The 13,140-nt window shown below is 43.2% G+C and overlaps 1 protein-coding gene across 6 annotated transcripts in view; it reads left to right on the forward strand.

The window, feature by feature from the left end:
• LOC136572292 (zinc finger protein 850-like) overlaps window positions 1–12,888 on the forward strand; it is a 722,303-nt gene extending 709,415 nt beyond the window's left edge. For 5 of the 6 annotated variants that reach the window (XM_066572738.1, XM_066572742.1, XM_066572741.1 and 2 more), the window contains one exon: window positions 9,023–12,887. In XM_066572738.1, the coding sequence (XP_066428835.1) occupies window positions 9,023–11,553 (2,531 nt within the window). In that variant the 3' untranslated portion in view covers window positions 11,554–12,887. Of the gene's footprint in view, window positions 1–9,022 lie in introns of all 6 variants that reach the window. The other variant, XM_066572744.1, reaches the window with a different exon arrangement.
• The last annotated feature ends 252 nt before the right edge of the window (window positions 12,889–13,140 follow it).

Below are 13,140 nucleotides of genomic sequence, written 5' to 3' on the forward strand. Positions count from 1 at the left end.
TTTGACTGGAAATCAGCCCCGTGTTCTCAGCTGATGTCATGCCATACGGCGCTCCCCTCACCTCTTACGAAGGCTTTCCTCTATCATACCTCCCCGGCTACCGGTTCTCAGCGGCCTGCTCAGATGAGGCCCCTACAGGCCGGAAGCGGGGGAGCGCTGACAGCGGGAAGCCTTCAGAGGAGGTGAGGGGGAGCGCCGTATAGTATGACATCAGCTGCGGATACGTGTGGTACAGTTTTCGACTGTTTTTTGAATGCAGAAATGCTGCAGAATTCGCTTCGTCTTTTTTTAAATGGCCCTGTACATTTTACAACACTGGGCCCAGGACAGAGCCTTGTGGTCCCGACTTGATACATTCTTCCACTTGGATGTGCAGTCATTTATGACCACTCTTTGAGTACAATCACTCAGCCAGTTGTGAATCCACCTAACAGTTGCCTTGTCAATCCCATAATTGGTCATTTTTTCAATAAGTATGGTATGCGATACTTTGTCAAATGGTTTACTAAAGCCAAGATATACCATATCCACCGCATTTTCCTGATCAAGCCGGTCGGTGATTCTGTCATAGAAGGAGATTAGATTAGTCTGGCATGACTTGTTTGTTACAAACCCATGCTGGCTCTAGTTAATTACTCTATTCTCATCCAAGTACTTGCATACATGCTGTTTAATTATCTGTTCAAAGATCTTTACCAGTATAGAAGTCAGGCTCACAGGCCTGTAGTTTCCTGGATCCACCTTTTTTCCTTTTTTGAAGATGTAGACAACATTTGCCCTTTTCCAATCTTCTGGGCATAGCAACTAAATGCAGGATAGTGCAAACCATTGTTTTCCCCATAGCCATATATGGTAGGGAAATCTGGATTGCGAAAAAGTTGATAGGAGGAGGATTGATGGGCCGGAGCGGTGTTGCTGGCGAAAGCTGTTGCCTATACCCTGGAAAGCAAGAATAACAAACAGAGAAGTCCTAAATCGTATAAGACCCGATATATCACTGGAAAAGATGATGGCCTGGCTCAGACTCACGTACTTTGGCCATGTAATGTGAGCAGAGTCGCTAGAAAAATCTATAATGCTTGGACAGTTCAGTGGCAAAAGACGACCTGGCTGCCAAAGGACATGATGGCTGATACTATCAGAGCTGATACTGGTATGTATGTCGGACAACTGAAAGAAGCAGTGCAAAATCGAAAAACATGGAGGGAGCTCGTCTTTATGGTTGCTGAGGGATGTGAACAACTAAACTGTTAACAACAACAACAATGATCTTCTCTGACTTCTCCTGTTCTCCAGGAATTTTCAGATTCCAGTGAGTGGTTCAGCAATTACCTCTGCTGCTTCCTTTAGTATCCTAGGATGTAATTCATCTGAACCTTGAGACTTGAATTCATGTAAGTTAGCTAAGTGTTCCCTCACCATCTCTCAGCTTACAGATAGCCTGCATTATTTTATTCCCCAATAGCACAGGGAAGATCAGCTGATGTTACATCTACTTTCTGAGAGAAAACAGATACAAAATAAGAATTTAAAAGTTTATCCTTCTCAACATCATTCTTAACCAATTCACCATTTTCATCCTGTAAAGCATCTTTGACTTTTCTTTTGACCCCTAAAACCACATTTTCTTTTGACCTCCCCCCCCCCAAAAAAAAAGAAAAATCACATTGCTTTTGACTTGCCTCAATTTATTATTAGCTTTAGCTATTCTTCCCCATTCATACACTATTGAGGTAGCAAAAAGAGATTCAGACTGCTTGACACATCAGAAAAGCATCCAGAGGAACTATGGCCAATATACAGTCCACGGTTATGGAAATGGTCAGTGAGCATCGCACCTATAAGAGGCAGGAAAAATGACGCTATTGGTTGTCCGACCAAACCCTCGCTATAGCCAATAAAAGTAGAGCAGCAAAGGCCGCCGGCAAAGAAGATGAAGTTCAGCAACTAAATGCTGATTCTTCGGTGAATGGCGATTAAAGACAAGTAAATGGACTGAAGTGAGCGTTGCCAACAACTAGAAGCAGAAGCCATGAAGGGCCATATCTAAGGCCTATTCGCATCGGTCAAGATGGCCCGAAAACTATTCATGGCACGCAACGGCATAATCAGAGTAAAAAATGGAAAAGAAGTGAGTGACTGTTGCGTGTGGTTCGTGGATTCACTAAGCCCCTCACAGAATGCAGCTACAAGGCTTCATTATTCCACCCTAACTCTGAGGCCAGGGTGCGAAATCTGATGGCATACTGGCCTTGACTGCGTCGACCATGACAAGCTATGGCAGGTCCTACAAGAGCCGGGCGTATCAGCACATCTAGTCAAGCTGATAAAATCACTTTATACCAATCTAGAAGCTGCTGTAAGAACACGGTATGGGGACACAGATTGTTTTGGGATCGGTAAAGGCATATGATAGGGCAGCATCCTCTCGCCCTTCTTGTTTATCTTATATGCGTGAGTGATCAGGCGGAAAATGGACCGAGACAAATTGGAAACCGGGTGAAAAGAGGTGGCAGAAACATAAGAATCTCCTTTCCATGGATGACACAACTCTGCAGAAACAGAAGCCAGTCTGATTTGAGGGTAAAAAGCTAAAAAAACCAATTTTTTTTATTATGGTTATTTTTAAGATTCGTATATTTACGCCAAAATAAAGTACAGCCACGAGTTCCTTAATTTTGTTTTGGACGTTTTGATATATGATTTGTGCAGTCTCACATTATAGGGCACATATGGCACCGGCTTTAGGTCATTTTCTTTTTTTACATGTGATATTTTTTATTTTATTCTGTAATTTTTTTAAACTTCTTTTTGTAACTATTTTTTTACTTTCTATATCCCCTAAAGCCCCAAGAACTCTGGGGGTCATTCACATTTCATACTTTCCCCCTGTAATTTGTGCATCTGGATGCACCAACTACAGTGAAAGACATCCAACTGTAGTGACATCAGTCACTAACCGAGCTGATCAGTCTGCTAGGACCCTGCAGCTCTGCTGTAGCAGGGGGCACCTTGTCCCATACTGCTCGTTGGGCGCTATATAACAAAGAAAGGAGAATGCAGAAGCAGTTATAAATTTTCTCTTCTCTGGGTCCTCAGCTATGACTAACAGCTGAGGATCCGACCAATAGCTTTAATCCAGCACCATACTTCTGCTATTGTCCAGGATTATTGGCCTTTAAGGGGGTATAAAGAAGACAAAAACTTTGACTGCAAAAAATGGTCAAATTCAAATCAAAATCAACAACGTGGCTGTAGAATGCATGCAAGACTTCATCTTCCTTGGTTTGTAAATCAACCAGGATGGAGAATCTCTGCCAGAGATAAAACGTAGGAGAGGATTGGGGCGAAGCGCGATGCTAAACATGGACAAAATCTGGAAAAGTAGGGACATTGTCATAGCAACTAAATGGAAGATAGCGCAAACCATCATTTTCCCCAGAGCCATGTATGGATGTGAGAGCGGGACTGTAAGGGAAGCCGATAGAAGGAGGATTAATGCGTTGGAGCTGCTGGCGAAAGCTGCTGCTTATGCCCTGGATGGCGAGAGCAACAAACAGAAGTCCTGAACCGTATAAGACCTGATATATCACTGGAGGACCAGATGGTCGGCCTCAGACTCCTGGAGGACCAGATGGTCGGCCTCAGACTCCTGGAGGACCAGATGGCCGGCCTCAGACTCCTGGAGGACCAGATGGCCGGTCTCAGACTCCTGGAGGACCAGATGGCCGGCCTCAGACTCCTGGAGGACAAGACGGCCGGCCTCAGACTCCTGGAGGACAAGACGGCCAGCCTCAGACTCGCGGATTTTTGCCTTGTAATGCAAGCAGAGTTGCTAGAAAAATATATAATGCTTGGACAGATCATTGGCAAAAGACCCGACCGCCAAAGAACATGATGGCTAATACTGGCGTGGAGATCAGACATCCGGAGAAGTAAAACTGACAAAAATGGAGGAAACTTGCCTTTAGGATGACCGAGGGGCATGAGTGTCTAAACAGCTAATAACAGACATTCAGACACTTGCCCTACAGTTTCTGCAGACCCCATTATATTCTTCTTTAGATATTCCCCTTCTTTCCATTTGATAAACATATTTTTCTTCCTCTATAACATGTGTACAAGTTCTGTGTTCATCCATCCTGGTCTCTTTAAATGCTTCCCATTCTTCCTTCTTTTAGGGATTGGTAACGATTGTGCTTGGGGAATCTCCTTTCACAATATTTCCCAACCTTCTTGGACATTTCTGTCCTTAAGAACATCCGGCCGTTGGATTCTTCCAACCCTCATTAAGCACTGACAAGAACACTGCCTCCAATTTGTTTGCATTCACATTGAAGCCTGACAACCCATGAAAAATGTTAAGTAGGGAGAAAAAGTTTGGGAGAGATATTAATGGTAGTCATCCACAATAACTTCATCTGCAAGTCGGCTGGTTTTACAGGTCTGATTGCCCACTTGTACACCATGAACGGACTCATGAGGAAGTTTAAGATGTACTGACAGAGAATACTACAACATATTAAAAGCTGTTATACTTAGGCCATGAAAACCAAACCTCCATAGAGCAGCAAAGAGAAAGTGCGGAAACAAACTGTTGAAAGTGTTGGAAATCACCAGTCCGGAGAACAAGTCCTTTCAAGCCAATGCCATTTGTTCCAAAGCAAAGCATACAGAGACAGGGTACAAACCTCTTGAGATTCTTACAGGGCAGAAGTCCGATGAATGGTTTCATCACATGAAGGATGCACAGATCTTCTACCTTCCTCTCTATGTAACTGGTTCCAACACACTCAGACATTACACATATGCTCTTCCCTTTATGTGGACCCCAGGCTCGGTTCTTAGCAGGTGTCTCCAACTGGAACAATGAACCCTGTTAATTCCTAAATCTGAGTCTCCCCCACCTAAAGAGAAGCATAAGAAAATGAGATCTTGGTACATGAGGCGCATGCATGCATCCTGGCACCTGTACAGTATAAAGTAATTTAAGATGCCTTTACACAGGGAAACTGTCGCCTGAGTTATCGCTGGAAACCATGAAAATCTCTCACTTGTCAGAGTCGCTTGGTTTTTAGCAGGACTGAAAAAACAACCAACCGTCAGCCCATAAAAACAGGAGTTGTTCAATCCTTGAGTGATGATTTATTTGCAGTGAATAGGGGTGGGCAGGCCAGCACGATCTCCTGTCCGCTCCGCCACCATTCACAGAACTGTCGCTCCTGCATAAAGCACAGCAGTGATAGTCAATGGGACAGCAGTCGGGCACATATGCATCCATCAGCCACCCTGTGTAAAGGTACCTTTAGTCTGGGTTAGATGAGGCCCTTTTACATGGGACAATTTTCGTTAATAGTTGTTTAAAACCATGCGCTTCCACAGGGCTTTGCGCTATAGTCATCCCATGTAAATGCATGCAGAGACTGAACAACTGAGCAAGACCATTCAGTCGTTCGGGTTTCACTATGCTTGAAAAACGAATGACAAGCCATTCAGCGTAAACAGCAGCAGTTTAGTACTGAACGACCGCTGCTTACAGTGAATTTAAGCAGGCAGGGCGAGAACGGTGAAAGAACTCTCCTCCAGCCGCCCCGGCCCCCTGCTGGCTGCTGCCAGCTATTAAATAGCTTTTAATCCAATGTATTTACAAAGGAAAATGAAATGTCAGATGAGATGCAGAATGATCAAGTAAACTCTCCAGAAGTGCAGAGCCGTCTTAAAAAGATTAAAATGGACAAATCACCAGGTCCCGATGTCATACACCCCCGAGTTCTAAGGGAATTAAGTAATGTGATACACAGACCCTTGTTTCTTATAATTAGGGACTCTATAGTGTTTGTGCCACTGTATTGGTGCATAGCCAATGTGGTGCCGATATTCAAAAATGGGTCAAAAAGTGACCCTGGAAACTACATGCCGGTAAGTTTTACTTCTATTAAATGTTTGAAGGGTTTCCATGAGACGCTATCCTGGAGGGCCTCAAGGAAAATAGCTGAATAACTCTGTATCAGCAGGGGTTATGAGAGATCGCTCCTGTCACACCAACCTGATCAGCTTCTAGACTGGACCTGAGAATCACTGGATCTTGTGTATTTGGATTTTTCCAAAGCATTTGATACGGTGCCGCATAAAAGGTTGGTGTATAAAATGAGAATTCTTGGTCTGGGTGAGAATGTGTGTAAGGGGGTAAAATTAAAACTAGAGGGGACACAAGGCAGTTGCAAGAAGATATGGATAAGTTGGATGCTTGGGCAGAAAAGTGGCAAATGAGGTTGATTAATATAAAATTAGGCACATGGGCAGAAGAAATACATGTCACCATTACACAGACATGGTAAAGGGCTTGGCGATTTTCTAACTTTAAGCTTAACTGGAGCAACCAGTGCCAGGCTGCTGCTGCCAAGGCAAATAGCATCATTGAGTGCATCCAAAGAGGTCTAGGGTCACATGATGAGAGCATTGTATTTCCTCTTTGTCACCCGTTAGACCACATTGGACTTTTTTTTTGAGTTCTGTGTGCATACTCTCATATAGACTTCTATAAGAGAGTGTGTGCAAGGGACTCTAAAAAGTGTCTGCTTTTGGATAGCAGATTCAATTTGTCCATGTATTACAAAGATAAATGCTGCAGGGTTGATATGTGTTTTTTTTCTCGTCAAACTCAAGTGTTTGCCAGGGGTTTTGGATGTAGCTCAAATCTGATGATGGGATGAGAACCTCTTTAACTCTGAGTCCAGTGTCAGGGCGTGGCTTAGCTTCTGAGCAGCAAGGACGTGTTCCACACCGCTCTCCAGTAAGCCCTGCTAAAATAATAAGAACCCAGAAATTTGGCTGCCACGGACACAGATACCACTTCTTCAAATATCAAGAAGACCCTTAACTACCTTGCGAGGGATTGGAGAGCTTCTGCACCTCACAGAAGGCAAAAGAACTTGCGGCCTAACACGGCCCCCTCCTTGCCTTCGACCTACAGCGCCAAATCTCGCGCCAAAGACAGCAACTGCAGGCAACCACAGCGACATCACTCCTCACCAGGTGGACCTGTGGGGAGATACCAGGGCTGAGTGAGTACCTCTGTCCATGAGCCGCGGCAGGTCCAGTACCTGCTACTGCGCTCGCAGGGAGGCTTGGAGGCACTTCTTCCTGCTTGAAGCAGCGCCGGAGTGCAGGGACACTGTGCTTCTGCCGGGACGCAGCCAACCCGGAGCCGCAGAGAGCAAGGAGCCTGTGCGCGCCCGCTGCTGAGACTGCTGGAGGGCGCAGTGACACTCCCCTTACCTAACTTGCGGCCGGGGACAGCGCAGGACTGCGGAGTAACATTCTAATTGAGAAATAAAGCCTCTTCTTCCTGCACTTATAATCCTTAAGATGGAATTCACTACAAAAGACTGCAAGAAGGATATTATGCTTAACTAACAATTGCGTAATACCACCGAGACTTCAGCAGATCCCAGTACATAGACCGACTTCAAGATGGTTAAAACTAATAGAGACAGAAGCAGAGACGCAGCAGATACACCTAAACTTAACAAAAACCAATAGAGATGAGCGAGTATGCTTGTTTCGAGTAATTACTCAATCGAGCACCGCGATTTTCGAGTACTTCTGTACTTGGGTGAAAAGATTCGGGGGGAGGCGTGGCGGATCGGGGGGAACAGGGGGGAGCCCTCTCTCTCTCCCTCTTCCCCCCCCCCCCCCCACTCCCCGCTGCAACCCCCCACTCACCCCCAAATCTTTTCACCCGAGTACGGAAGTACTCGAAAATCGCGGCGCTCGGGTGAAAAAGGGGCGTGGCCGAGTAGGCTCACTCATCTCTAAAAACCAACTAGATATGGACAAATACTTAAAGAAAAAACACCATTTGCCTGCGGCACAGAGGCCAAAAACTGCACATGAATCTCCACCTGACCATGACCTGATCGAATCTGACAGAGATTGTGGGTCAGTGCACTCGGACCAAGATGAAGAACAAGACAGAGGCCCAATTTTCCGCTCCTTCATCAAAAAAGTATTGACCAAAGCTCTCTCCCCGGTCTTGCAGGAACTCGCCGACATTAAAACAGATGTCAAACACATAGGCCGCAGGGTAGATGACCTAGAGAATTCCCAATTGGAATTATTCCACCATAGCAAAGCAGTACAAAGCAACTTACCCAACAAGACAACCTTAATCAAGCCCTCCTTCTCTTAGAGGACCAAGAAAGCAGGAGCAGGAGAAAGAACATTAGAATAAGAGGCCTTCCAGAGTCCACCACAGCTGAGGCCCTTAAGTCGGCGGCTATACAAATATTCAGCTCCTTGCTGGACGAAGAGAGAGCGGAGAATATCACCATTGAACGTATACCTAGAGCCCTTCGACCCAGACGCGTTGCCTCAGCCCCTCCACGGGATGTTATCTGTGGGCTACTTAGCTACGTGGACACTGCAGCTATTGTCCAAAAAGTGCGAGAGGCCCAGGACATCCACAGATGAGGTTCTGCTGAGATAGAGCCATTATATTCACTTATGCACGATACACAACCCTGCCGGAGACATTAAATGTTTGCTTCTGTAACAACAATTATTTACCATGCAGTGGCGCTGTCACCCATGTTCCCCTACCCTTCTGGGGAATTGGGGTCTGGGACGGTTGTTTCAGCCTGTTTCCATCTGCTTCCTTGATAGCTTGTATTTTACGGAATTCTAGAATTATTTTCGCTGCCTTCTAGACTGAAATACTTGCACCAATGACATGGCAGGATAATGCTACACTGTAACTGACTTATGTGCCCATCTACTCTCTATGTATTTACTCACCATCTGAATAAAAATGAGCTTGTTTAAAAAGAGTCCAGTGTCTATAGGTTCTGGGACCCTGAAATCAACATTCGGTAGCGGCAGTTTAATGCATTGATTCGAATCTGATGACCGCTTTCCTGTAATCCTCCATGCATTGCTATGTCTTGACTTCCTGACTGTATTGCTCATTGTATGATAAAATATCAATTATTTGGTTTGGTAAAATATATGTTTTTTCTTCCAGGTAACGACTGTATCAGAGCCTCTCATGGACATCACCTTTTATCTCCCAATCATGAACTGGAATATGGACTGAGCAAAATGTTTGCATGTTCTGAATGTGGGAAACATTTTAAAAGGAAATCAGCTCTTTCTATCCACAAGAGAATTCATATTGATGAGAGGCCATTTTTATGTCCAGAGTGCGGCAAATGTTTTACTAGGAAAGCTGCTCTCGCTGAACATCAAACCATTCATACCGGGGAGAAGTCATACTCTTCAGAATGTGGAAAATATTGTAACAGTAAATTATATCTAGCCAAGCAATGGAGAAACCACACAGGAGAAAAGCCGTATTCCTGTTCAGAATGTGGGAAACGTTTTAGACAGAAATCACATCTTGTTTTACATCAAAGAACTCACACAGGAGAGAAGCCGTATTCATGCTCAGAATGTGGAAGGTGTTTTACATTTAAATCAACTCTTGTTACCCATCAGAGAGTTCATACAGGAGAAAAGCCATATTCTTGTCCAGAATGTGGGAAATGCTTTACAGAAAGATCAACTCTTGTTACACATCAAAGAGTTCACACCAGAGAGAAGCCGTTTCCGTGTCCAGAATGTGGTGAATATTTTAAATATAAATCATATCTTGAAACACATAAGAGAAGTCACACAGGAGAGAAGCCTTATTCATGTTCAGAATGTGAAAAATGCTTTATTGATGCATCAAGTCTAGTTAAACATAAGAGAATTCACACAGGGGAAAAGCCGTTTTCATGTTCAGAATGTGACAAATGTTTTATAGATGCATCAAGTCGAGCTAAACATAAGAGAATACACACAGGAGTGAAGCCTTTTTCATGTTCACAATGTGGGAAATGCTTTAGACAGAAATCTTATCTTGTCAGGCATGAGAGAATTCACACAGGAGAGAAGCCATATTTATGTTCAGAATGTGGGAAATGTTTTAGCAGGAAATCTGCTCTTGTTGTGCACAAGAGAATTCACACAGGAGTGAAGATGTATTCATGCTTAGAGTGTAAGAAAAATTTCAGACAAAAATCCTATCTCGTCAAACATCAGAAAACTCACACAGGAGAGAAGCCTTTTTCATGTTCAGAATGTGGTAAATGCTTTATAGATGCATCAAGTCTGGCTAAACATAAGAGAATTCACACAGGAGTGAAGCCTTTTTCATGTTCAGAATGTGGGAAATGTTTTTTTTCTAAAGCCAAACTACAGCAGCATCAGAGAATTCACACAGGAGAGAAGCCGTATTCATGTTTAGAATGTGGAAAAAGTTTTAGACAGAAATCATGCCTCGTTAAACATCAGAAAACTCATACAGGAGAGAAGCCATATTCATGCTCAGAATGTGGAAGGTGTTTTGCCTTTAAATTCTCTCTTGTGGTACATCTGCGGACTCACACTGAAGAGAAGCCACTTTCATGTCCTGAATGTGAGAAATGTTTTACCCATAAAGCAAGATTCGCAGAACATCTAAGAAGTCACACAGGAGAGAAGTCTTTTTCATGTTCAGAATGTGGGAAATGTTTTACATCAAAATCATATCTTGTTATACATGAGAGAATTCACACAGGAGAGAAACCGTATTCATGTTCAGAATGTGGGAAATGTTTTAGATCAAAATCAAATCTAATTATACATAAGAGAAGTCACACAGGAGAAAAACCGTATTCATGTTCGAAATGTGGGAAATGTTTTACATCTAAATCAAATCTTATTACACATGAGAGAAGTCACACAGGAGAGAAGCCGTATTCATGTTCAAAATGTGGGAAATCCTATAGCCAGAAGGCTGCGCTTGTTACGCATGAGAGAATTCACACAGGAGAGAAGCCATATTCATGTTCAGAATGTGGAAAATGCTTTGCCCAGAAATCAGATCTTGGTAAACATCAGAGAGTTCATACAGGAGATGAACCACTTTATACTGGCGATAAACCATTTTCATGTCCTAAATGTGCGATATCTTTTGATTACAAATCACATCTTGTTATTCACAAGAGAAGTCACAGAGAAGAGAAGCCGTATGCATGTTCAGAATGTGATAAATGTTTCAGCAAGAAAACTGCTCTTGTTATGCACAAGAGAAGTCATACAGAAGAGAAGCCATATTCTTGTTCAGAATGTGAGAAATGTTTTAGCCAGAAAACTGCTCTTGTTATGCATGAGAGAAGTCACAGAGCAGAGAAGCCGTATTCATGTTTGGACTGTGGGAAATGCTTTAGCCAGAAATCTGCCTTTGTTAAGCATGAGAGAAGTCACAGAGGAGAGAAGCCATATTCATGTTTGGACTGTGGGAAATGTTTTATGCACAAAGATTCTCTTGTGGAACATCTAAGATCTCACACAGGAGAGAAGTCCTTTATATGTTCAGAATGTGGGGAACGTTTTATGCTTAAAAGTCATCTTGAGAGACATCAGAGAATTCACACAGGGGAGAAGTTATTTTCATGCATAGAATGTGGAAGCTCCTTTACCCATAAATCAGACCTTGTTGAGCATCTCAGAAGTCACACAGGGGAGTAGCTGTTCAGGATGCAGAAAACGTTTTTGACAGAAAACAAGTTTTGTTAAACATCATAGAAGTCACACAGGGGAGAAGCCATATTCATGTTCAGAATGTGGGAAATGTGGCAGTGTTGGAGCTCCATTGTAGGACCTGCAGCCTTAGGATGCTTTCTGATGCCCGCTTAGAATACAGAAAATCATCACTCTTAATACGGAGTTGTTTTCTTTTTTATCATCTCTGTAATGACTATTATATTAATGGCCAAAGTCATCCTCAATAACTCTCACCGGGACAGATAACTCCAGTATGAGGAATATGGAGGGTTTATTATGGTAAACTGCTGTCAGTAAAATATAATTACAAGTGGTTGTGCATGAGTGCTAAATAGTAAAATGGATCCACTGTGTCAGAACCTCCAATTACAACTTGGTTCCAAAACCGCGTCATGTAGTATGGCCCCTTTCTCTGTGCACATCATATCATCAAGGGGTCTGTTTGACTCCTCCTAATAACTAAGCCAGCCCATTCTATCTTATGACTGATGCAGAGACAGAGAAGGGGACTGGCTTAGTTATTAAGAGGAGTTCAGCCAGCTCCCTTTATGATTTAATGACACAGGGAGAGGGGCTGTACCATGCAAAAAAACTGTTCATATAAGTATTCTGTGTCCCTGGATCGCCCCTTTAAGGAACATAGTTATTCTTGAAGGTGTTGTCCCATATTTAGCTACCGATGACCTCACCTCAGGATAAGTCATTAGTAGAAGATAGGCAGGGCTGCACCACCTGGGTCCCAGAGAGATCACCTGTTTACCTGAGCTGGTGTCTTTGTGTACTAAGTAGTTTTGCTGCAGGAAGCAGACAGCTCCATACATTTTGCAGTGGCCTAGGTTAGTACTTCAGGCTAAGTCTTATTGAAGGGAGTGGGAATCAGCCTACAATACCAACTGAGGCCGCTGTGCTATGTACGGAGCAGTTTGCTTCCTGTAACAAAACAGCTCAGAACACAGACACTAACCAATGGGCAACAGACGATAATCAAGGGGTCCCAAGCAGCTATTGATAACCTATCCTGAGGATGATGATGATCTTTTTTTATATAGCGCCAACCTATTCCGCAGCGCTTGCAAAGCACGGGGAAACAAATCCATGGTTACATGTAATAACACAGATCTGCGACTAAAAAGCTGTTTGATTATTTTTAACTAATTTCCATGTATTTTGGTGTGCTGAAAACGATAAAGAATTTGAAAAAAACCCTAGAAGTCAGGATTTACCACAAAATGCAAAATTCTCTTCAAATTTAGCACGTTTCTCAATTTTTGGTATTTTTTTTTTATCTTAGGGTTTTTAACTAAATTTAAAGTGAAAATGACTATTAACCCCTTGAGTGGCGGGTTTCCTACCACCCTGTCGTGCCCACCAGGGCAGGTTTTTTAAAATGGTCTAATCATTGAATTTCAACTAATTTTGCAGTTGCGTCTCAAGAGCTATAACTTTTTCATTTTTCCATTGACACGGCCATATAAGGGCTTGTTTTTTGCGGGACAAGTTGTGATTTTTTTTAAACAGGGGGGAGGAAAAAAAGAAATGGGGAAAAAAGAA

The sequence above is a fragment of the Eleutherodactylus coqui genome, chromosome 7, assembly GCF_035609145.1.
Source record: "Eleutherodactylus coqui strain aEleCoq1 chromosome 7, aEleCoq1.hap1, whole genome shotgun sequence".
Classification (NCBI taxonomy): domain Eukaryota; kingdom Metazoa; phylum Chordata; class Amphibia; order Anura; family Eleutherodactylidae; genus Eleutherodactylus; species Eleutherodactylus coqui.